We start from the raw sequence: 26,967 nt of genomic DNA on the forward strand, positions 1-26,967 counted from the left end.
CCCCCTCCCCAGGGGATGTAGCTGAATTTACAGCTTCATAAATATTGTATTAGCATTATCTCACAAGCTGGTTGCTGCTGCACAGAAATTGAAAGGTTTCCCACAGACAAACAGGCGCACCCAACAGCAAGTTTGTCCTTGTATTGCATTTTGAATACGCAGCCGTTATTCTGTGTAGCTAAACTAAATTTTTTAGGCAGAGCAGCAAGGCCTTTGTACTGTAATTGCTTCTGCAGGTACAGTATATAAAAAATTAATTGAGAAGGACTGATTTGGATCGCCAGCACCGTTCTGAAAACGGTCAGTGGATGCCGGTGTTGGCTCTCCTGGGTGGGATATGGAGGAGTAATTGAGACAAAGCTCTCTTCCGAGGGCAATTATGGTTTTTTGTTTTTTTTGGCGGGGGGGGGGGCGCTTGGCAGTGTTCTACAGCACCAATCAGTCTCCCTGGCCAACTGTCAAACTACTGAAGGATTTCTGCACTTACGTCCCGTGCTGCTGCCATGACAGTGTGGTTCAGTGCAGGAGGAGTGGATTACTGAGGAGGCCAGGATAAACTGCCAGTCATCTCTCTCTCTCTCTCTCTCTCTCTCACACACACACACACACACCACCCTTTTAAGGAACACGTCGCACTGGAACACAATGTTGTATTGATGCCACCCAATGACTGTATCAATCAAATCAAATCAAATCAATCAATCAACCAATCAGACTGTAGACATGACATGAGACCCAGCAGAGGAAGTCTGTCCTTCTTTGCTGTAGTTTTTTGTTTAAACCTGAAACCAGCTCTTTTTGATGCCATTTACACCAAATATGTGATCAGAATGTTCTTAACTGAACATTCTTACACTGATGTAACAATCCCTTCTGGTAATTGAAAGAAATGGAGTTCTAGAACATTGACCCAGAATTAAAAAAAAAAAAAAAAAGCCTACTCTTCAAAGGGTCAAGTAAAGGGCAAAAATGCCTCCTGACCAAACAGGCAGGTAGGCAGGTAAGTATGCCTTGTCAACAAACCAACAGACAGTAGTGATTCTGCAGATTCAGTGTGGGCACTGGTCTGGGCAGGTAATGCACATCCCCCCCGCACCCCCACCCCCACACACACGGTGTGCTGATACAGCAATGTTTATAGAAGGGCAGCGTGTAGGGAAGAGGGGGTCAGAACAAGGTCACCAAATCACACTGTACAGACAGTGTGACATCCACATCCGGTTAACAAAACACAAGAACAGTCTTGTTTTCACAGGGATCAGTGGAACCAGGCAAAGTGCAATATGATCTGAAAAGAGGACAAAACAACCTCAGCGCACGCCTCCCCCCCCACATCCAACTCCCCCCCCCCCCCCCCCAATATTAATGGGCCCACACACTACCCCCAGGCCTTGTAAACCAAACCAGGCCTTTCCAGTAAAGGGGGGGGAAAATTTACCACTTTCCATCTTTTTCATGTATCTAACATATATTTGTGGTGGGAAATTTTCGGAGAGAACAGTTCTCGTGAGTCCCGAGGCAGTGTTGGGACACACCATTTGGTCGACGCCAAAATTCTACACCACCACTTTACACCTTAATGCAGAGGAAGGCCTGGCTACCGTACAATCATTCCAACACTTGGCAAAAAAAGAAAAATGGCGTTCCGTTTCATTGCCTGTGGCTCCAGAAAGCCCAAGGTCCATCCATGTAAAATATTTCACTTCCAACAACTCAATTTAAGAAAGCCTTGGACTCATAGTAACTCACTGTTCACAATACACTGCTTACAGTACCAAGTGCAAAAAAACAAAATCTCACCCACTGCTCACATCCGCCAAGACGTGGTATTTATTTTGAATCATTCTCTAATTTTCAGAAATGTGCATATTGCACAACATATAATAACTGAGACATCAATATCGAGCGTGAATGTTTTAATAAGCTAATATAAATAAATGAAAGATGAAAATGCATCATTAATATATTACATTTCACTTTTTATTAAGAAGTATGATTTTATATTGGTTGACATACGTATTTCATCATTGATTCACTCTTATAACTGAAAAATAGTAAATATATCACAGTGTATCACAAATTCAAAGGTAAATGTATGAATCTATATATTATTCACCCATATATACTTTCGTTGAATATCTCCCATCCAAAAAAAAACCTTACATGATAACACTTCACTGAACTACAGTCAATATTGCAAGAGGAAAAAAATACATAATTGTGGCATCCTATCTTCCTTTCCACAGAGTAAACATGTAATGAACTTTGGCATACAGTTCAGTCAACTCTCCTGCCTTCATTACAAACACGGGTTGCGGAAGAAAAAAGAAATGCCACAGATAGCTTTACTCAGAGCTTCAACATCTGTGCACAATGAAACACAGTCACTTACTCCATATGAAACAACTTCTAAATATTTCTTCACTATAATGAGACATCCCCAAAAACTCAGGATGTGACATGGTCACCGTACAGCCAGGGCGACCGAAGCTTTCAGACCTCACGATATCAAACAGGGACAGGGCAACGGTAAAAACCAGGGAGAAAGCAGAGAAACGAGAGAAACTACCACTCGAAGGAGTGGCACACTTTGATCATGTCATTCGTTACCTGGATACAGACAGAACGAGAAAGGTCAGGCAGTGTGTGTGTGTGTGAACGTGTGTGTGCGTACTTGTGAGTGTGTGCGTGTGCACGTGTGTGTGTGTGTGTGTGAGTACCAGAGGGTCATTGTGTGTGTGTGTGTGTGTGTGTGTGTGTGTGTGTGAGTGACAGAGAGAGAGAGAAAGCAGGTGTTCTGACTGTATGCAGAGAGAAAGAGTAAAGTGAGAAACAATTTGTGTGTGTGTTAGTGTGTGTGAGAGAGAGAGACACAAGGAAGTGAGAAAGAGTGAAAGAAAGAGAGAGAGAGAATCCCTGCTCTGAACACAGACCAAAAAATGTGCAGTAGAGGCACAGTGAGAGAGTCCACAGTCGTTGTGGCCCAGAGACACTGCGCGGCCAAACACACACGGCAACAGATCTCAACTCACCTTTTCTCCCCGAGCTAGGCGGCCCCGGTGGCTTATCGGTTACTGACCCTTCAAAGAAAAAGCACAACTTTTACACAACATGTGCAGGTGCAGTGCCGACCGCCAGGACCGCACCTACAAAAACCTGCGGGTGACATTCGCTGCTCCCTTCCCCACAAGCAATTCCCCCCGAATTCTTTTCCATTACATGCACATTTCTGTTACTCAGTGTGAACATCCTTGTACAAAAACACACACACAAAAAAACAAACAAAAACAGAAATCAGGCCCGTATTTAGAATATAACCTTAATATCGTCCCATTCCTGGATATTAAGGGCATTCCGAGGGCCCACCTGAGATACTTCAGCATACGATAATCGGAAATTTATAGACAATTCCAATGCCCTTTTTAAATGACGCTAAAAATTAAATAAGCATGGATCTAAACCAAACAAACCACAGTGAATATCGAATTTCGAATTACTGATTACGTATGACACTCCGTCATGTCCTCATAATTTACGAAGTGAGTAAAAACAATTCCCACAGCATTGGACATCAGGCATTTATCTTTTCCTTCTGATGTTCTCAACAAAGTGGGTCCCTTTCCAAAACCTGCATTTGGCAACAAAAAAAAAATTCCAAACACATCAACTCTACACCCTCAAGCATAACCGGCACAGTTATGATTGACACATTTAATCATCGACACCGGTGCGGTTTTATGGAACGTGCAAATATTCAGAACAGCTTTGGAACTTGACACAGGTTTGCATGCACGGGTTCCACAGGCATTTAACAAAACAAAGACATTCAGAACCGATTAGGAAAAAAAAAGGAGGAAGAGTGAAACTTGAATTAAGGCAAACCGTGAAATGTAATACCTGACAGTCCACTTGTCCCAGCATGAGTTCCCATAAATTCACGGAAGTTTCCTGCAAACGTATGCAAGGTGAGTTGTTGTTTTTTTATTTTTCTATTTGCCATTCAAACGGGGGGGGGGGGAGGGGGTTTAATCAGGTGAGCAATGGAAGGGAAGAGGTATCCAATCAGGAGAGGAAGCAGGAAGCTTATTCCCCCATTTTTTAAAAACTACGACATCATTTGCCTGTGAGAATCATGAAGTGGTCATTGACCACCTCCTGGCCAGGAAGCTTTTTGTATCCTGAGGTCTTCAAAGACCTTTGCAGATACAAACGGAGGCTGAGAGATACTTTTGCATGAAACAAGAATGAAAATATCGGACCTTATGCAGGACAGAAGAGGAACAGGTAGGAAGTAGAGGACTGTACGGCAGGTGCCTAGTTTGATGGATGATAATCTTGCCATATAATTTTAAGGAATTTCTCAGTTATCTTTTTTTTGTCTGTTTGTCAGATATAGCCTTGTGAGCTAAGCCTGATTGGCTATGTCAGGAGAATATCTGCCGCAGTCCACGAAATTGAATTCAGGGGAACAAATTTGGCACTTTTTTGGCACAATTTGGAATTCAGGGAAGAAGCAAAATGGATGAGTAGAGATCCTATTCTACCATGACTAGAGATTCTACCATGATCAAACAGTCACATGACCACTTTTTTTTCTCCACGCAACTGGAACGATTGCGCCGCAATCAAAATCAGGAGAGCACTCAGGAAATTATCCTCAGTGGAGACTCAATGGGGAAATTATAGTCATTATTGAAAAATGCTCCCATCCAGTTTTCAAAATGCCGCTCTCCACACACACATCTTCTTCCAAATCGCTCAATAAGAGGGCAAAACAGACACCCGCAGACACAGACGCCCCTACGCTATTCAACCCCCCTCTCTCTCCTCGATTCAGTAGGGAAAAAATTGTGAAATAGAGACTCTCGTACTTTGACAGCCCCTCGTACCATTTCGACAATACAAACGGTATCTTTCCTCAAATGGAAAATCCGAGCTCCGGTACCTGTAAACAGCGAATTAGCACATGCTCCATACTGTGCACAGCACTCTATAGACTATACAAACCATAGAAACCACAGAGAATCTAGACACACGCAACCAAACACGCGCGCGCGCGCGCGCGCACTCTCTGTCCGGCAAACGCTACGGCACACACCGCACACACAAACAGTACCTGAACATGTGGGAGTCCTGTTGTGGACCGAAGACCCGCTGACGGGCTTGCCGTCCGACGTGACGCACCAGCAGTACCCCGTCAGGGTGTGGCACTGCACCTGGGGGGGGAGGCAGCGCAGCGACAAACGGAGGGGCGTGGTCAACGGTGGGACCGCGACACGCGGCTAGCCGCCGAGCCCTCATCCCCCATTCACCGAAACGCCCAGAAAAACATTGAGAAGAAAAAAGAGGAGGAAACAGAAATGATAACCCGATAACTGCAACCAGGAGGGCTGCGTTGGCTGCGCAGCTCAGCTTGTGGGCTGCAGTGCGAAAATTAAGTAGACGACCATGTTTTTGAGAACCAGCATGCTAGCGCTAGGATTAGAGTGGCATGCTTTTTTTCATGACTTTCCATGACAATTAAATATCATGGGGGAATTCAAACAGGAACAATCGGTTACTGTATCCACTTCCTGACTGAGGATGCTCCAGTCCTCACAGAAGCCAAAGAGGTCCTAATTCTGGACACAAACCTCAGACCGTCTGCCAGCTTTCAGTGTTTCACCACCAATTCAAAAAGGTAGGGGCCAAGCACCAAAGAGGAGGGTTGTGGTTAGGGTTGGGGTTACACTAAACTACGCCCATTTGGAGCTAGGCCACTCCACCTTAGAGTTGGACCAATGCCCTGTGGAGCTGCTCCAGGCACCAGCAATATCCTTCCTAATTCCTGCAGACATCTACCCCCCCCCCCAGAATTTGGATTTGACACCCCCGTGTTATAGTGTACATACGGGACGGGCTGTCCGAGAGATGGATTCCAACGTACGGAGGAAGAGACAGACAAAGAGCAGGGGAGGAGAGGGTCAGACCTGGGCAAAGGACCCGTCGTCCTTGCACTCGGGGATGAAGATGGCCTCCTGCGGCCGCTTGGCCTGCTCCAGCGCCTGGCTCCGCTCCACGCGGCACTTCGACTGCCCCGCGTCTGGAAAAAAACCCCCGCAAAAAACGCGTCTCTGTGTGCGCTGACTCAGCCCAGTCGCCCCTGAGCAAGCGGGCCGGGGGAACGCCGACCCGGCGTCTGCGGAACAATGACGTCATCGCACCTCTCCTGACCTCGCTGTGAGAACAGGGCGGGGGGTGGGGGCGGAGGCAGCCGGGACGGCAGGCAGGCGTTGTTCGCACCCGACCCGTGCCCGCGTGTCCCAGCGAATGCCCCCCCCCCCCTCGCCCCCTCGCCCAACATAAATTATGTGCCAGTGGGTTTTTGTAACCGCACCAGCACCTCGTCCATCAACGTTCTGCGTGTCTCTCATTCCAGGATATGAGTTCATGCCAGCTGACGAAAGCACTGGCTGCTCGCTAGCTCAGCTGTGTCTATAGAGCTATAGCTAATGGTATGAAGCAGGCCCAGCTTGTAGTGCCATTCCCTTCAACATAAAAATGGCTCTTAGGAATAAGTAGAAAGGAAGGATTTTTTTAAAAAGTCTGGCTCCAAGAGAATACACCTTAAAAACAATAGCAATGGAATATGTGTTTTTATTATTAATGGTTAGAAAATTAGGTTACGTCAAAATAAATAGAGAGATGGACACAGGAAGGGGTTCCAATATCATTCTTAGTACTGTAGCCTTCAGAAAATGTGTTGTTCTTTGTATTTAAAAAAAAAAAGCTGGCGTGGCACCTCAAATAAAAAGGATTTGGGGAATCAGTACAAATCAGTTTGTTTTTCTGCTGTGTTTACAGAAAAGCCAACAGTAGCTGTTTTTCAGTTTAAAAAAAAATTGATTTCCTGCAAAAGAAGATCAATGCTGGAAAGTACATGACTTTTTTAACGTTTAACTTTTCTGATGATGTCATTTTCAGAAATCCAGGACCACATGCACACATAGAACAAAACTACACACACATCTGCACAAACATGGAGACACTCCCAGGCAAAGATTAAACAAACCCACACATACGTACCGTAAATGAACACAGAATACACACACACACACACACACACACACACACACCGATCAATATGAAACGTGAACTCACAGACACACAAGCCGCTCACACATGCACACACACCTTCATTTTCTTGCAAACACTCCAACGTTAACTGACTGATGGGGCAAATCAGAGGGGCAACTGGGACACTTCATCCTGGGCCCAGGCCCCAGGGGGCTCAGGGTACGAGGTGTAACTATTTTTAATTTGTTACAAAATATATTGGGGAGGGTGGGGGGGTGGCATTGCCCTCCCCAATATATTTTGCCCCGTGCCGGAGATTTCATAGCTGCTGCCCAGGCTGCTCCAGTAGTTTCAGGGGTCCAGCTGACTCCAGACTGATCAAAGCAGCCAAACCTGCCGGTACCTCAGGCCCTGCGACAGACAGGCCCAAAGCAGGCCACAAGCGGACGGACGGACGGACCCAGGTCCATTCAAACAATCACACGTGCACTACGAGCCGGGCGGAGCAGGCACTTTCAGCTCCGACCCGTTGGCACAGCTGGGCTCTGCCCAGTCCAGGGGGTCCATGCCGAAAGCCCCCCCGGCCTCCTCCCTCTCTGATCCCTGCGAGAGGTGGAAGAACCGCCCTGATCCAGGAGGAGCAGCGGTACCCGCCAACGTCAGAGCGAATGCGATGGTTCTCGTTAGCGATCCGGATAATAACAACGGCAAAAAAAAACAAAAAAAAAAAACAGACAGGATTTGTGGGGTTGCGTAAGGCGCGGGGAATGTGATCCGTGAAGCAGGCCCGCTGAGCTCGGCCTAACGGGAGTCGGGGTGATAGCGGCCGTTCGATCTCCGCTTTTCTCTTCTTCCTGCGAGACGGGCCGAGAATCGCCAGCGCGGTCGACGTCCCGACGCCTGCGCTCTTAACGCAGGTCGCATCCCACAGGGGAACCAGGGGCTGAAAAGGAGGTTTCCAGGACCGCGACGACTTATCAGCGGGTGAAAACATTTGTGCTCTTTTACAGCAATGAGCGAACAACTAAAAAACGCAAAAATGTGTGTGGGGGGGGCGGGGGGGGGGTTTGAAGGGACCCGACCCTGACCCTCTAACCTATCAGTCCTGCTCCAGCTGAGGGCCTGAGAGCTAAAAGCTCAGGGTGGGGGTGGGGAAGGTGGGGAGGTGGGAGGGGTGAGGGGGGAGAGGGGAGAGGGGGGTTAGTCCTCCCTCGTCTGTAAAGACTTACACGTGTCCGAAAAGGGGCGGAAAATGAAAGACAGCTTATCTCCGCCACCTTCTCCCCTCGACCGTGTCTAGAGCCCTGCGGGACGATCTGGCGTAGCAGCCATGAGAGGCACACGTGTGGGGCAGGGGAGCCTAGTTCACTCTCCTCCGTCCCGCCACTGAGCCTTTTTTTGGGGGGGCTGGGTTCTGGAAGCTGGTGTGCGGGCAGTTGGGGTTTGTGGCGAAAGGAGGGGAGGGGATGGGGGGATGGGGGGGGTGGGGCAGTGGGACAACATACCTCTCAGCTCCAGGTCCTTCCCCTCCGGGGATGACGTTGGTGCAGGAGCCGCAGGGGGCTGGCCAATCCGCACCCAGTTTTTACCTGAAATGACTCAATCCCACAATTCTCTCCTTACATTAGGCACCTCAAGACTCAAATAGTGCAGGTTACCTGCAGCTCTGCTGGTTTTGGGTGCATTTCAGCACATAAATGTGTTTCACATCTAGTCACAAAACGTCTTTCATTTCAGACACATCGGGCCAGTTTCAAGGACACAGATTAAACTTAATGCGGAACTAATCTGAGTTTTATATGAAAAATCTCCATTGAAAACTGAAATTTAGTCTAGGTCTAGGCTTAATGAGTACCTGTGAAACTGGCCCATAATGTGCTTCATTTACAGCGTAAGTCACAACACCTTGCGTCCCAAGCAGCTTAAACTGGCTACTGACTGCGAAGAAAACACGAAATCATGAAGACCCTGCAGCCGTGGTCAAACACCACACAAGCAGAGCCCTCTGATTGGCTGGCGGCTAGGCCGTGAGGGCATAGGGGTTAAAGGATGACCTACCCGTACCTCTGCAGCGCCCGCGGTGCGCCAGGGTGAGAGAGCGGTCCTTGCACCGCGCCTTCTGCAGGTCGCACCCGTTGTCGTAGCTCCGCCCATCCGAGCCGCAGACCGGCTTGCCCTGCGTCCGCGAGCAGACGACGCTGCAGTGGGCCTCCCGGTCACCGATCAGCCACTGCACGCACACACGAAACAAAATGGCTGCATGGCTGCATCGCGCATCACAAAACCACACAACAATCGGCCACTGCACGCACATACGAAACAAAATGGCTGCATGGCTGCATCGTGCGTCACAAAACCACAACAAACGGCCACTGCACGCACACGAAACAAAATGGCTGCATGGCTGCATCGCGCATCACAAAACCACACAACAATCGGCCACTGCACGCACATACGAAACAAAATGGCTGCATGGCTGCATCACGCATCACAAAACCACACAACAAACGGCCACTGCACGCACACGAAACAAAATGGCTGCGTAGCTGCATCGTGCATCACAAAACCACACAACAATCAGCCACTGCACGCACATGAGACAAAATGGCGGCATAACATCGCTCATCACAAAGCCACACAACACAACAATCAGCCACTAGAGCATTCACAGTGCACAGCCGTATGATCCAGGACAGAGTCACATATCTCTTGGACAAAATGTAATCCAGGACAGAATCACAACTCCCCAGGACAGAGTATAACCCAGGACAGAATCACGTCTCTCCCAGACAAAATATAATCGGGGACAGAACCATGTCTTCCCAGGTAAATTACTTGAAAAACTGAGTTGTTCTCAACACTATATATGAACATCAGCCACATGGCATTCCTCCCAACATATTATTTTCACATTTGAAGTGTAACTGGGTTTTCATTTTTTTGAGTTGAGCATCAGCTCTTAGACAGCCGTAAACAACAAACTGTTTACAATCTGTCATTCTTTTTTTTTAATCTAGGTTTTTTTTCTGTCTTTTTTTTTTTTTTTTGTTGGCTCCCTGGCCATCTCGCGCATAATTGTCCCAGATTTGGGCCAGGCACGGAACTCACTCCGTCTGAAAGCGCTGCAAGATGTCGCAGGAGAGGGAGAAACGGCCGAGAAAACGGTCGGGCTTGCCAGCTGCGGAGAATTCCTGAGAGGGGCAGGCCTTTCGCTGCCAGGGCCGTCAGCTGAACTGAGCGACTCTGAGCCGCCCTGGATCACGATCCCTTCGCTGCCAGGGCCGTCAGCTGAACTGAGCGGCTCTGAGCCGCCCTGGATCACGATCCCTTCGCTGCCAGGGTCGTCAGCTGAACTGAGCGGCTCTGAGCTGCTCTGGATCACGATCACTTCACTGCCAGGGCCGTCAGCTGAACTGAGCGGCTCTGAGCCGCCCTGGATCACGATCCCTTCGCTGCCAGGGCCGTCAGCTGAACTGAGCGACTCTGAGCCGCCCTGGATCACGATCCGGCGGGTAACCAGATCCCGCCGGGGTTACGCAAGGAGCCACAGAGCGTACAGGTACAGGTACAGGTACAGGTACAGGTACAGGTACAGGTACAGGTACAGGTACAGGTACAGGTACAGGTACGCGCTGCGCGTGACCGGCGAGAGAAATCGCCTCAGCCCCGCAATGCGGGGGGTACACGTCAAGCCCACTGCGGGACTGCAGCCCAAAACAAACAATGACCCCCCCCACAAAAAAAAAAACCAGCACAAAGAAAGGTTTTTGAAAAAAATATTTGCTCACCACAAGAGTTTCAAATTCAAATTCAACAGTCAAGAACATAATAGTGTCTTAATCTGCCAGCTATGAAAATTCACAGGACCTATCCAAGGAAATAATAAAAACGTCTGAGTCCTGAAATTAAATCCGACACCCTTTGTGCAGCCACAACCAAGAAAATAAGTTTTACACCTGGCTCCTACCGATCAGCTCCTACATTTGCACAAAGACCACCCCAACTATAGGACCTCTCTATACAGGAGAGGTGCTGCTTTAGTGCACCAGGTTAACATTCAGCACCAACAAGTGCCATAGAAGCGACATAGCTCAGGAGGTAAGAGCACTTGTCTGGCAGTCGGAGGGTTGGCGGTTCAATCCCCCGCTCTGGGCATGTCGAACTGTCCCTGAGCAAGACACCTAACCCCTAATTGCTCTGGTGAATGCGAGGCATCAATTGTAAAGCGCTTTGGATAAAAGTGTTATATAAATGCAGTCCATTTACCAAGCGATCACAGCCAGCCAGCACTGGGAAGACTTTGTGAAAACAAAATAAACGAGAATTCCCTCAGTCTGCATGAGTAAGCGATAACAGCGTTTGGAAGAGATACTCTCGTCGCCCAAAATCCAACACAAACAGACACCGCACCGCCCATCATGCTCGACGTCCAGGGCTTCGTGCGCGAAACTGCAGAGATCGGCCATTGCCAATTGCTCTGTTCTTCATCGCTTACAGCTGATAGGCCAGTCGCGCACGCAGCCATTGGTTAAGAGCGGCAGTGCGGTGTAATGGTTAGAGAGCTGGGCTTGTGACATAGAGGTTGCAGGTTTGACACCGCCGTTGCACCCTTGAGCAAGGGCGCTTAACCCGAATTGCTTCAGCAGTTTACCCAGCTGTGCCATAAATGGATACCGGGTGAAAATGTGTAAAAGTTGCTCTGGAATGCCCATGAACGTAATGTGACCGTAGGAGATGGGGTGGAAAGCTTGGGCCTGAATCTGTCATTGTCTGCACGGTTCACAACTTGCCAAAAGCTGTTACTAACAACTCTGCCTCTGCCAAGTGTGATTGAGAATCCACACAGGCTTCCTCAGCTTAATAATAAATAAATAAGCTCTTTCCAGTAGATCTGAAGTTTTGCTATTATTGCCACATTTCCCATCAGTTTCAGTTTCTCTACTCTACATATTTTTATACAGCACATTTCACTAGTACAGTACAGATGCACCATCTGCTAGCTGCAGTAGACACAATTGCAATGCAAAAAACAATGAAAACCACTGCTGCTGCCGCAAACGTTTAACATAAAACACGTCTGTGTATAATTACAATAAATGGTTCATTCATTCATTCATTCAGATTATTATACCATATCTGCCAAAAATAATGCTGCAACAGCATTAGTGACTAAATTGCTTATAGGAATGAGTGGGTGAGTGAATGGTGTGTGTGAGTCCTGCAACAGACTGGTGACCTTTCCCGGGTGTATTCCTGCCTCTCGCCCAAAGCATGCTGGCAGTCGGAGGGTTGCTGGTTCGATCCCCCGCCCTGGGCGTGTCGAAGTGTCCCTGAGCAAGACACCTAACCCCCAATTTCTCCCAACAAGCTGATTGGTACCTGGCATGGCAGCCTTTCACCGTTGGTGTGTGAGTGTGTGTGTGTGAATGGGTGAATGAGAGGCATCAATTGTAAAGCGCTTTGGATAAAAGCGCTATATAAAATGCAGTCCATTTACCATTAACCAGAGGAATAGTCAATTTTATATTTACTTCATGCGTGCTAAAGTGTGCTTGTTCAAGTACACTTCACCGTACTATTTTCCCCAAGAGTAGTAATGCTTAATCTGCCAAAGAACAAAGGCAGTTGTTCAAAGAAAAGATCAGAAAGGCTTGGTAAGATTGCACTTGGTCTGTGAATAAAGAGATCTGTGCCTGACCTCCTCAGAGTGCATGAACTGAATTATGAGGCTAAAACTGGCAGGTGAAAATACGAGCATTCTCACGGGGGAGAGACCCCACTGCTGAGAGGAGCTACAGTAAAAAGAACTAAATTATGATGCAGCAGACGATCTTAATTTGAACTTAAACTGCTCTCTTCAACTGTTCTCAACTGGCTCAACTGGCTTATTTTAGTCACACAAAAAATATGTTATTCTAGAGAAAGGTAGTACCTTAGGACAGCAGTGTAGTGTAGGACACCGCCGTTGTACCCTTGAGCAAGGTACTTAACCCGCAATGCTTCAGCATACATCCAGCTGTAGCAATGTAAATGCTATGCGAAACGTTGTGTAAGTCGCCCTGGATAAGAACATTTGCCAAATGCCTGTAATGTAATGCAGTACTTTGGCTAAATCAGTGTGTAGTGCCAGTACTACAGTACCAGCTAACTGCTTCCAAACCAGGCTGTTTTAATGGACCGTGTACAGAACTTCAACAGGGCTTCAGCATAGGCTGGCTCTACCCTACTCTGGTCAAGTGCACACTTTTTAATCATGACAAATTCCCCTTCTCACATTATATATATATATATTTGCTCCTTGATACTCCTTTGGTTTTACCCACTGGGGTAAAGGTTAAGTTAACAACTTGAATTATTTTTAAAACGATGCAGAGCTTGATGGAAGCTATTTCCGTGACATCGCATCATTCCAGAGTTCCATACTCTGTGTGTTCAACAGCGGAATGGTGTGATGTCACTGAAATAACTTCCATCAAGCTCAGCATCTTCTGAGCAAAAAAAAAAACATAAAAGCCAAAGATAGAAACGTAGAGATAATCAACAAAAAATTGCCACCGCACCATCATGTGTAGCAAGTACCTTCTTTGGTTATTTGTCGTTTTTTTATTTTAATGTAATGAACCGTTCGGCCTGTACGCGCCCTGTACGCACAGACTCTGTCGCCGTCTGGACTCCTGCAGGAGGAATGCCACACCACTCTTCCGCGAGAAAAAGCGATCAGCTCGCGGCTCAGCTGGACGGCGGTGGAAAACAGCGTCTCGGGCACCCTTCCAGAATATTCCATAAATGCTCGACTCGAGTTCAGGCCTGGTGACCGACAGGGCCGTGACATATGGAGAACATCAGCGGCCCGCTACTCAATTCACAGGGCAGCAAATCACTGCGGGGCGGACGGGGCATTGTCATTTCGTTAAAAATTTTTTTTTAAAACACCACCATACGCGCACACACACACACACACTACAGCATAAGGGAAACAGCAGAACACCCCTCACAGTGAGAACACCGTCGTTTTTTAAATTTTTTAAAAATGTTCACTAACTGGAAAAGCACAGTTTGCTATAAAACCCCCCGATCAGAGAAACATTACTGGCAATGAGATGATAGCTTGTGTTATTAGCTTGTGTTATAAGCGGTACATTCAGCTGAGGCCCAAAGGTGGGCGGGGGCAGGGGAGAGAGGGGGGGGGATTCATGCTTTTTTTCTGTCTTCCCATCGCTAGTTGTGCAAGCCCCCGCGATCAAACACCTCCACAAACACATGTGCTGGGCGTCCAGTAAACAGCCGCAGCGCAGCAGTTAAAAAGGAAAAAAGAAAGAGAGAAAAAAAAGAGAGAGAAAAAAGGCGCTCGACTTAAAGGAGAGAGGGGGGGGGGGAAACACGTGCAGAGCACCTCTGCCCGCGAACATCTGCACCTCTGGCGGACGGAAGCCGTTCCACCTTAAACCCCAACATGAGGCGCAGGAGCGCGGCGCGGCGGCGGCGTCCGCCCGCTAACAGAGATGTGAGCAGACGTGACCCCCGCCACGGCGAGGCCGTAAACCACGCTGCCAGAGAAAAATCTCTTCCCTCCTGGGTCACGGGTGACCGATCTGACGCGGCGGAACAACGCCTCCCGCGGCGAGAACCGCACAGTAGCTGCGTTTCCACCGTCGCGAGTTCGTGCAGCTTTGTAACTTTGTTGATTCCCAATTTTGAGCAAATTAATTGTTTTGGGGGAAATCTATTAAAAAAATGTTAGGCATTGGCGTTCATGCTAGTCACACAGTGTGGGGAAAATGACCTAAATGTGCATTAGGGAAACTGCAAGGAAAGAAAAAGAGTAGCTGAAAGAGTAGCTGCTACTACTACAGAAATTACATTGTACCACAGCTTTGTTTTTTGAAAATGTTTAATGAAGTCATCACTAATCGCAGCACAGCTAACTCAAATCACGGAACACTACTACTTCTCCTGACAAAAAAAAGCAATACAAAAATACTCATCTTGATGAACGGGATGGATTTTAACAACCCGAGGTAAATTAGCTGTGTCATTCCAATGCAAACCCTGTCCTCATTCTGTGTCACAATGCAGTACAGTCGACAGTGAAAAGGGAAAGTCCCTCATTCGTCCACTGGGGGCGCTCCTGAGTTCGGTTTCCTCTGCGTTTTTATCAGCAGTTTGTCACACCTTTGACGAATCCATCTAATAATCTACAGTGACTTGAGATACCGAGCATCCAGAGACATTCCACACACCCACTGAGACCAGGCAGACAGTCCCAGGTGTCAGTGGGACCAGATTGCAACGACAGGCGATGGACTGATCACCCGAAATCAGCCCAGAAAACGCAGACACTCCGGGACCCCACTGTCCTGGCTAATCTCGATTTTGAAAAGAAAACACTGTCCCCTCCAAAAGCCTGTCAGGCAACAAAGGGATGGACTCAAAAAATACACAGACAAAACCGGGATGAGTTTGACCACCCTGACTCAAAAAAACAACAGCAAGGCACGGACGGACGCACGCACGTGACCTCTGCAGCAGTGCCAGTCGCAAGGTCGCAGGTCATCAATACCCCCAGAGCATCAAAATAAAAGCTTGAAGCTTCCCCATTATTCTGACCCTGGACAACAGCAGCCTCTGGAAGGATCTCAGAAACAAATTCAGCCATTTCCCCTGAAACACACATCCCGTGCAGTCAGGAGCGCTGGAAATGGCAGATTTACCACCGCACATAAAACGCGAGAAATAAAAAAGAAACAGAATACCATTGCGTAATGATTACCAGACAACTCCTTTAACAATCCTTGGCTCAAATCCTGTTTCATTCTCAACCACTGCAGCTGAACAACAACTCAGGAGAAACTACACAAACGGTGTACGTGTGTGCATGTGTGAGATAACTTGCATGTCCAGCTTAAAACACTAAACAGTAAAACAATCTATCTGAAAAACGAAGAGTTCCAAACCACTTAAAAAGTAAGTTATGTAATAGGTGTTCTGTGGCTGTAAAACTGAGCGTTCCAATTGACTTTATAACTGTTGGATCAGGTACATTTAACAGTTTTTCTACTAAAACACACCCATAAATTTCTACCCAGTATATGAGAGAAAAGAAATCTCGCTCACCTACAGTACAGTGCACTGTAGTCTATCATTGTCTTTAGCACAGTTTCTTGATTGGCTACCCAGGTGTGTCTGATTAAGTTTATATAGATGGTTCAGAGTTCCATACTTGACGCGGTGCCAGATTTCTGGGTTGCTATAGGGACCCCGAGCATCAGTCTCCCTGCTGCTCCAGCACTGAGTAGCCAGGCTTCTCCATGTGCACTGCAAGCATGTACTGTGTGCACTAAGAGTCTGGCTACGAATTATCAGTGTAGATTACACATGGGGTTCTGGTACACGCAGACAGACAAGAGCCCACACAAACACATGCATGTGCACACACACACGCTCATGCACACATGCGTGCGTGTACACACACACACACACACATACACACACACATGCACATACACACGTGCACACACACACACACACATACACACGTGCACATACACGCACATATGCACACGAGCACACACACGCACAAACAAACATGCACATACACACACATATGCACACGAGCACACACACGCACAAACAAACATGCACATACACATACACACACACAGACACACACACACAATGTGGCTAAGTGCTAACGACACCTCCATGGAACACTCGTTCTCTCTCCTGTTGAAAACGGCTCCCTTTACGACCCTGGGGTGCTGATGTTGTGTGCATGAGGTGCTACATGCACAGTGCATTTGGCTCTGGGGCTATATCTGGAGGAAGGAGGAGGGGACTCCGCGTGCCAAACCTGGGCTAACGTGTGGGGAAGTCATTTCCCACCGTGGACCGAACAACAACAAGAGAAATAACACCGAGGAGAAAAGAAATGAAATCATGCAAACAAAATTTCACATATTTCCCCTCGCGGACACTGCTGAAGAAAGAGTTTGCTAATGCCAGCACCGATTGTGTACAGTACGTGGTTTTAATGGCCTGATTTAATTACACTTGTCCGGCGATGCGATTAACATTCTGTTTCGAGGAAATCTGTAAAGAAAATTCCTTCTCTCACATTGTTTCAATTAACACTCTTTACAAAACGTTATAAAAAAGTGAAAAATGCAGAGCAATGCATGAAAAAGCCCCGCCCCCCCCCTTAAAAAGTGTGTACTTTTTTTTTTTAGTTGCCTGCAAATTTAGGCATCAGTGTGTTGCGACCAGGCAACCACACGGGGATAAGATTTCACACTGGAGGTGTAAAGTGTGCATGTCTACACAGTATAGAGACTCCTAAAGCTCAGTTCCCTACTCCGACCTCTCTATCTGTGTACCCCTTCAACCGTTATCAGAAAGGCAAGTGTACTTTACACAGAAATAATATATACCTGTATAGTATGTAAGTGGGAAAATTTTATCTATCTTTCTTTTGGTGTTTCCAACATTATCAATATTAATAGTACCAACAATAGCATTGTTCTCTTGTTTACTGGCAGGAGGAATTTGATCAGGAACATTCTGTGACGCTAATGCTATGCCCTGATCACAGTACTCAGCTCTGCTCATGGTATCTGATGCACAATTCGACACTTCTTCCTCCATCTGGGATTTCATGGACTAGGAAAAGCAGGCTTAACGGGAAATCAAAGGACAGCACTGATGAGAAGTTGTGCAACAGCACAATCCTGTAATAATAAGCAGGTGTCGGGAGGCGAAGGAGGTGTTTGATCCTCCCAAATGTGGGGGATTATAGATTTAACCCCAATGTAAGGCCATACTCATTTATCCTAATCTGTCTATTTCCTCACAGTGACCGGGCCGAGGAGAGATGGAGTGAATGAAAGAAGGAAAGGGAGGGAGAAGCAGTGTGACAGCATGGAGATGAGACAGAGAATGAAGAGAGAGAGAGAGAGAGAAGAGAAAAAAACAAGAAAAGCAGACCAGGTGTAGGCCCAAAAATGCACAGCCACTTCTTACTCAGTGTGTGATCAGCAAACCGCAAACCCCGGTCGAGCCAGTGATTGGACAGCGTGAGCATTCTGTGAGCCGTGTCCTACCGTCGCCTTGAGCCCCACAGGAGGGAGGAAGTGCAAGTTAAGAGTGCCCGTAATTGTCTGATCAGTCTAAGGACAGCGATGGCCTCAAAATAAAACAGGTCCCTGCCTTTAATCACCACTGATTAAGCACCCCTTCGATTGAGCGCGAAGGCAGCTGTGTGGATTGTGAAATCGACTGAGTGATTCACCATGTGCGCTCTGAGACTGCCCGGCAGTGACAACTCCCCCCCCCCCCCCCACCCCATCCCCTCCCCCCAACACCACCCCCAAACACACTCTCTGCATTACTCCACTGGACATGGTCAGGGGCCATCCAACCCCCTCCCCCACACCCCCCAAAAAAAACTCAGAAACCGCATGTAAATCCACAGATATACCACAGCAGTATAATTATTTCCGCACCCATTATCTCCTTTTAAGAGAGGACAGCGACGGGTTATATTTGAGGGGAAAGTATTTGAGTACACGCTAATTCTCCTTTAGAAATGTAAACCAAGGCCTGTGTATTCTCCTTGTTTTCGGTGCAGGATGACAGTTTGCAATGGAGAATGCAGTCACATCACGCTTTATTCCATCTTCGCCAATCTTAAATGAACCAGAATGGGCCACAATACATTAGATATGTTATTTAATGTCCTCTCAGCTGGACTCACAGGCATGCAGGAAAACCATTTGCTTGAAAACGCCTTTAAATGACCTTCAAAAAGACTGTATTATATTTGATCGATCAGATCGACAGCGAGCTCTGGCTGATTTGCCCCCCTCTGCCGTTCCCCCCTTCTCAGCAGACTCACCCCACCCTTTCTCACCCACCTCTGCCCATTCCCAACGATCCCTCTGCCCTCCCCTCCAAACTCACCCCACCCTTTCTCACCCACCCCTGCCCATTCCCAATCATCCCTCTCCGAACCCCCTCACACCTGCATTGCATAGAGACGAACCCCATCACACCTGCATTGCATAGAGACAAACCCCGTCACACCTGCATGGCATAGAGACAAACTCCTCACACCTGCATGGCATAGAGAAGAACCCCGGCACACCTGCATGGCACAGAGACGAAGCCCGGCACACCTGCATTGCATAGAGAAGAACCCCTCACACCTGCATGGCATAGAGACGAACCCCTCACACCTGCATGGCATAGAGACGAACCCCCTCACACCTGCATGGCATAGAGAAGAACCCCTCACACCTGCATGGCACAGAGACGAAGCCCGGCACACCTGCATTGCATAGAGAAGAACCCCTCACACCTGCGTTTTGGGAAGCGTTCGTGCCGCAGCTCGTAAAAGCCTCAGAGATGGTGCCTTCAAGCCAGCGATGGGGTTTCTCAGGCTGGGAGAATGCAGTCCTGGCACGGCGCTCGACATGGCCCGCACCAGGCTGTTCCGTTTGTTCTTTTAATGGATTTTTTCGCAAAGTCTTTCGTGATGCCCTCTCCCGGGTATGCCCCCGCCACCCCCTCCCCTCGCCCCCCTCTTTCATCTGAGAACGTCCTAACATCCCAGCAATGCCAGGTTCTGTTCGGCTTCATCTTTTCAACTTCCCAATTAATTCAGCGGCCTGCCCATAAAGTTCCTGCTCCATCCTCTATTCTTATTAATGATCATTAGAACCATAATAACAATAAATTCTTTAAGGGACATTGGATTAAAGCATAAGCCAAATGATTATTAGGTAAAATAAAACTAACAAAGAAGCCAGACCCCATTACCGTCCAGGATACAGGAATCAAGACACAAACATAGCTTGTAAGCCATTCAAAAAAAATCAATAAAGCTTCAAAGGCATGATCAATTGCAGCTGAGGAAAAAAACCTCACCATCAGTCTCTACACTTTTCTTCAAAAATCCTAGAGCACAAGGATTACTCAACACTGTCACGTTGAAATATTTCACACAACAGCAAACTAGTACATGAAAGAGCAGGAAATATTAAGGCTTTGGAAGTTTGGAAGCTTCGATTTTTTCCAGGAAATGTGTAATTTGCAAAACGACAATGAGAACAAATGCCTCCATTTGAAGACCGAACGCATCTAGTTTAGACGCAGCAGCCTCCGAAAACACCGTGCCCCTTTTCATGCCATGATTTCAGTCGGTTTCATTCGAATAGATTGAGATACAAAAACTACCTTGCAACATCTGAGACCAAATTCCACGCCACCATGGCGAACGTTGACACGCTCACCTCACCTGCCAATAAGCAGTCTGACAAAACCATAGAGGTCCGTCTCACCCCACCCCGAGTCACATAAACATCCACACCTTTCCCAACAGGGCAATCTTATTAACGGTGACCAGTTTGCACAGTGTCATACTGTGGTCATTACGCTAGGGGTACACTCGAACATCTGTACCCATATATACTTTAACCTAGTATTCCGTTTTACTTATTAGCACCTGTGGAACTGTTAGCCTGGGACAAGCATACCCAAGAGCACTCTTCCCCTCTCTTGAAGGTCCATAAATTGTGTCAACATCGGTCTCAATTCAAACACGGCCTAACTATGCAATTATACAACTGCACCTGTCCTATAAATTTCTCTGCAATCGGAGCCTACCCAGTTAATTATAAGGCATTGTTGACTCATACATGACACTGCCTGTGATTACTTTCTAGCCATCCAAACTAACCTGAAAAGACATATAACAAAAAATACAATGATGAGAGTCTGCATTACGTTCCTACTTTTACCAGCCGTAAAGCATGGGCATGCATTTCCACTTACTGTGCATATATATTTTATAGGTACAGCCAATAATAAAATGACTGAATGTTCTAGAAAGGGGGAGTGCACACGATTAAGTGTTTTCTGGTCACGGAAACACACCGTAGGATCAGCTAATGCTCTTGTGCTGTGTGGCAGTAGTTGTGCCGCTGTTACTAATACAAATTAGCTAACCCGCACGTACATACTGATGTCATTGGGCTTGTATCCAGAGGTGGCAAGGGAAAACAAAAAAAACGTAACAATAAAACATTTTGGCGCAGGCTGTGCTGCATCCATCCATCCATTATCTATACCCGCTTATCCTGAGCAGGATCGTGGGGGGTGTTGGAGCCTATCCCAGCATGCATTGGGCGAGAGGCAGGAATACACGCTGGCCGCCAATCTATCGCTGGCTGTGTTGCATAAGCTTTGCAACAAAAAATAATAATAAATGTGCAATATGGTTTTATTGGGATCCATTCTACTGAAAGGATGACGGGCAACTTGTCTTGTTTTTGTCTACTGTCACTTTGAAAATTACATCTGTTCTGAAGCTTCAGGAAGAAGAAAAAAACTAAGATAAAAACACACACTTGCTTTCAGCCATAGCCTTCCTCCTTGTTGGCGCACAGTTGTTGTTTAAATTACTGCAAGGACTCCAGGTCTCTGTTTGTTTGACTGGGCAAATAAGTAAACAAATTAGGAAAGAAAGAGTCAGCTTTGCCTGTTCATTTTGGCCATGTGGGATGACAGTTTATGGATTTACTAGAAGTAATTGCTTTATAAATGGGTGACCAACCTATTAGCATTTTGTAAAAATCTACTGTTTGTGGAATGATTTATATTCCTTTAAGTGCAGTTTTCCACAGTGAGGGAAAATAACATTAATGCTTCTTTTAGGCCACATTTTAAATAGAGGTACAGAAAACTAAAGTTTATCTACTGTCAGAAAGGTTTGATTTTTCAAAAAAAAATTAAAAAAAAACAAGTTTTTTGCAATGAATCAGAGAGCTTTGAATGTTTTCCAAACTTTCACACTAAACTTCCTCTCTTATAAATGGCAGCCATAATTCCTTACAACTTAATCCCTTTTCGCAGAAACACCTCTGGGAAATTATTCAGGACTGATGAGGGGTGACATGAGAAATGCTTATTTGTTTTTTTAATTTAGTACTCTGTGGTTTTTCATATGAGGTCACATACCCTATTTCTCTTGATGTAATGATTAAACTTTGAATTTTGGCAGAAAACCAGCAAGTGGAGCAGGATGGCTGAAGCGTTTCCCAATACCTTCTTGGAAACTGATTGCATCTACAACGCGCGCCAAACAGAACTTGTGCGACTGGGATAATTGCAATCCTGTATGCCTTTTCCTTTTCTGAACTGCAATCATGTGAGAGCATTGGAGATGTTGGAATTTTATATTTTATTTTATTGTAATTGAAAAGAAAACATTGGGAGAGGGCCAAACCGGCAGGAAATAAATCCCAATTCATGGTCGAGAACTACATTTCAGAGAAAGTGCTTCGCTAACAAGAGGTGTGGAAGAATCCACAGCCTGCCCCCATTAAAGTCATCAGGAACCAAACTGCCTCTGCTCAAGGCTTGTATTCCCAGTAAAGCCATTCTTGTGGGGGGTTGAATGGGAGGGAGGTGAGGGGGTTGATGGGGTGGAGGGGCGGGGGGGGGGAATGGCTTTACATTGCAGACAAGCCATTGAAGGACCTTCTCATAACATGATGCTGATGCAGGACATCTCTCTCATGGAGACAAGGCAAGCCCAGGCAACACAAACACTACGGAACCTAAACTAGAGCATCAGGGAACTGGACGGGTCTCCAGAGAACTACGGACCGTTCGGATCGACCGCTACCTGCGGCACTGCGTAACACTGGGAGCGCTGATGTCTCTGCGCGCTCTGTGTCCACTTCGTGGTGTCCAAACTTTATACGGTGGCCCGGTGTGGCCAAAAAGCCTTGGGACAGATGCTCCCGTGGTTCATTTTCAGGCTTGTAGCCTTGGCTCCAGGTTCATTGCTGTCATGATTCATTTTTATCATGCAATTTTAGTTTCTATGAACCTCACGTTAGCTTTACTACTCCTCCTAAATCTGACCTGCATTAAGCATGCCGCATCACGTAAGCCCCACGTGGTGCAGAAAATCTGATACCTCAAGACTGTCCCTCATCTCTCCGGTCATCAGGCTGGCAAACTTAGATACTGTAACTTATGTACACAGCACACACACACACATACATACACACACACACCCACACACACATGCACACGCACACGCACACACACACATACACACACACATGCACACACACACGCACATGCACACACACACACACATGCACACACACACACCCACACACACACACACACACACACACACATACACATACACAGACACAAAGGAAAACGAAACAAACCCAACAGAGAGAGCTGACAAAAGTGATCATCACCAGTGCACGCGCACAAACACTCTCTCTTTCATTCATACACACACGCAACCACGCGCGCACACACACACACACACACAATTTCTCATATGATACAGGGGCTACATGTAATAGGTCCATGTTAACCGGCACACAGCGTTCCAAATGAAATTATGTCAGGGCAAAATTGAATTAGAAAAAGGAACACAGTGTGTCTCTGAGACGATTCCTGCCCAGTCAATTATTGTCTTCCCGGGGCCTGTCCTACAGAGGCGCACGTGCAGCAACAGTCACCGCTGCGAGAAGACGAGCGAGGAACAACCGGCTCACCTCACACGTGACGTCGTCAGGGTGACTCCGATTCCCGGCTACAGCGTTAGCGTGTCCGTTCTAGGACGGCAGAAGCCTTATGTCATCTTCTCCCCAAATACAAAGGTGGGTCCTTACTGTGTGCCCTCCCGTATCATTAACATTTCCGAATAATATTTCACTGACCAATTAACTGCATCGGCAGGAGCAGCATTGGGGGTAGCAGGAGTAGGAATAATAATAATAATGATAATAATAATAATCCTACTCGGGGGTAAAAGTGCTGACACTGACAGGAACGCAGTCTGGATTCTTGGGGCAGGGGGGATCAATGTCCTGTCGCCTCAGAGGTCTGTGCATGCGCCGTATTTATGAGACAGCGAACATTATATTTCCCACAGCACCTATATTTCCATTCATCAACATGTCAGCTCCTCTATTTATACGCGTTTCTACCTAGGCTTATATCCCAATGCCTTCCGGCAGTCTCGCTTCGGAAGGGGATCATCCAGTTCACCTCCTGTATATTATTCCACTGTACGGCGACTGGCTTTCCAAAACCGCAACATAACTTAATTACACGATAACTGCTGTCGAATAAGCATTCATAAACAAGACTTGAAGAAGATTTAAATTTTGTTCAGTACTGTATTTCTTTATGGGAAAATTACCGTATGCATTCTTAAAACACCTTTTCACAGAATTTTGTGATTCAACGCAAGTGAGTTGCCACCCACTCTCAAAGAGACGCACAAATAAATGTAAAATTACTTTGATAAACAGGATAGGCAAGACATGCAAACGTCTGCAGACACAAACACATACATACGTATACAGCTGACTGTCCGATCTGGATTTTCAAACGCGAAAGTGAGGTGAATGACAGACATGCAATTTCATTTCAATAACGGTCGTCTCACTTACCCGTGGACCGGTTGACTTCTGTCCGGATATTCGAGGCAGATGACATACCAACAGCAGCGCAAAAAAGTATGAAAAAATTAAAAAGACGAAATTCTGCAAAAACATAGCTGATTGCGGTATAGGCTTTTAAATAATATTTCGTTTGGTCGCCAGTATTAATTTGCACGTGTGTGTATCACCTTTCTATTTGTTCCTTTTAAAAGAAAGATTGAAATTTCTCAAAAGGGAAAAATCCCTCGCAAATAACTACCTTTTCAGTGTAAGAGTTATTTTATTTTTAGGTATATTTTAATTTATATTCACATCATGTCATATGGGTGCCGGGTTTTTTATTTTATTTTATAAATTTGTGGTCACCATAGTGACAAAAGTTTATCCACTGCGCAGGGGAGCAGAGTTCCTCGCGACTTCCACAGGTTCAGTGGCTCAACTTCCATTGGGACCCATTTAAAAGTAAAGGAGGTGGGAAAAAGACTTGCGACTGACACTTGTAAGGCCCAATGGCCTTTAAGAATCCGTTTTTTAAAAGTCCCTTCTGTTCAAAACTCCACTATTTAAGTGATCGTATCTTGACAATGGGGAACTGCGGTACGAAATGTCTTTCTCCACTTCAGCGTAATAGTTTTACGTAATTGTCACTTTGGTGTTTATAGTAGCAGTATTTTTTTCGTCGTTTCTTTTCTACAACGTTTTATTCCCGGAACTCCCCTTTCAAGTGCTTTTATAAAACGCGCACGAAACGTGAATCTCAAGCTATTGCGCACAAAAAAAATTGTGTTTACTTATAGTCAAGCACCACGGTTCTTTCCTACTTTTTTAAATTTATTTAGCCTACAGACAAAAAGGCGAACAGCCTGCGCGTTTAGAAAGGATACGAGTCCAACTTAATCTAAACCAATGCTTCGCGTTTGGTGGCTTCAAAAAAGAATACGTAAATAAAACCAGGAGCAAGAGGGGGCCAGAGGGTCTCGCGCCCATACACAGACGGACAATGCTGCCTCTTGGGTGGGAAGGGCCGTCCAGCACTGCTGCCTCATCATTCAGTTCCTTTACCCTGCTTACAATGGTAAACATCTGAAGTCAATAGCTGTCACGGGCACATCAGGAGGCCAGCCCCAGGGGAGCTTGGCTGATGGGACGCGAGAAGCTGTCTGCGTATTCTTTCTCCTCTCTACTCTCTCCTCTCTTGCCTCCCTTATTGATACACATTCATTCAGTGGTGCACCTTTGGGATGGAAATATGCTCGCTGTGTAGCCTCACTGAAAACGGTTATCTACCGAGCGGTGGATTCTCGCGTGCTTCTCGTATCGATGCTGTGGGTAATTAGCAGAGCCGGGGAAGCCAGAATTGCGCTGTTAATTCTTAAAAAATCCTTCAAGCTGAAGTATTGCATTATCTCGCTACTTAGAGAAACCCACACACCCACAGACATTTGCATTTGTGTACACACAATACAAACGTGCACATGCAAGTGTACAGACCATGTAGCCACCTACGCACATGAACAGAGAGGTACACATTCACCCACATACATGCACACACGTATGCTCACATACAGGCGCGTGCCAGCACGCAAATGCGCATCCATGAGCACATCCACGCGCAGATTTGCATGTGTACATATGATATATAACATAAACACCTATATACAGTGTAAGTACTTGAGAATTTTCAAAAAGAAGTGCAAATAAGAGTGTGCGCACATTTGTGTGTGTGTGCGATGTGACTGTGAGCAGCATATGTCTATGGGTGTGTGTGTATATGCATGAGCATGTGTGTGTCTGTGAGCATATGTGTGCATGAGTGTGTGCACGCGCTTTTCTGTGTGTCTGTGAGCACGTGTGTGTGTATGAGTGTGTGTGTGGGCGTGTGCATGTGTGTGTACATGTGTGTGTATGAGAGTGCAGAGGTGGAGAAAGAGGCAAAGTTCACAGTGCAGGTGTCCTTGCTCTTACCCAGTTCTAATTGTCTAACTGTTTTTAGAAGTGGGAAATTAGAGAAGGGGGGAGGGGGCACAAAGATAGAAGGAAGGAAAACGGAAACTAAGAAAATGAAAGCAATGGATAAAAAGAGATATGTCTGAACACAAAGACGTCCTTAGTCACTAGAGCACGGAGAGACAGAGGGACGCAAAGCTGGAAAGATCTTCCCGAGCAGAGTCGCTCAGAACAGACTTCCATTCTGTCACTGCACTGAGGCAGGCTTCCTGTGTGGTTCTTGGTTCAATGCTGTGACCGGGTCGGTGTAGTCTTAACTGGGGGGTGCAGCCCCAACACTGTGCAGGTCCAGTCAGAACCTGAGGGTGTGAAGTTTTTTTTGTGTTTTTTTGTGGTGATGGGTGGGAGGGAGGGGGTGTGAACGCGTGGGTGGATTCGGGATGGGGGGTGGGTGGGCGGTGGGGTGGGTGCAGGGGTAGGCTAATGG

General features: G+C 46.7%; 1 protein-coding gene across 10 annotated transcripts in view; it reads right to left on the reverse strand.

The window, feature by feature from the left end:
- The window catches only part of smoc1 (SPARC related modular calcium binding 1), a 56,076-nt gene extending 30,853 nt beyond the window's left edge, over positions 1-25,223 (reverse strand). For 3 of the 10 annotated variants that reach the window (XM_064315289.1, XM_064315119.1, XM_064315199.1), the window contains exons 1-7: positions 24,543-25,222; positions 9,115-9,286; positions 8,562-8,654; positions 5,970-6,082; positions 5,117-5,216; positions 3,898-3,948; positions 3,033-3,080 (exon numbers count right to left, since the gene is read on the reverse strand). In XM_064315289.1, coding sequence (XP_064171359.1) covers positions 3,033-3,080; positions 3,898-3,948; positions 5,117-5,216; positions 5,970-6,082; positions 8,562-8,654; positions 9,115-9,286; positions 24,543-24,647 — 682 coding nt within the window. In that variant the 5' untranslated portion in view covers positions 24,648-25,222. Of the gene's footprint in view, positions 1-3,032; positions 3,081-3,897; positions 3,949-5,116; positions 5,217-5,969; positions 6,083-8,561; positions 8,655-9,114; positions 9,287-24,542 lie in introns of all 10 variants that reach the window. The other 7 variants (XM_064315527.1, XM_064315592.1, XM_064315444.1 and 4 more) reach the window with 6 other exon arrangements.
- Between the last annotated feature and the right edge of the window lie 1,744 nt (positions 25,224-26,967).

This window comes from Anguilla rostrata, chromosome 1 (genome assembly GCF_018555375.3).
Source record: "Anguilla rostrata isolate EN2019 chromosome 1, ASM1855537v3, whole genome shotgun sequence".
Lineage (NCBI taxonomy): Eukaryota > Metazoa > Chordata > Actinopteri > Anguilliformes > Anguillidae > Anguilla > Anguilla rostrata.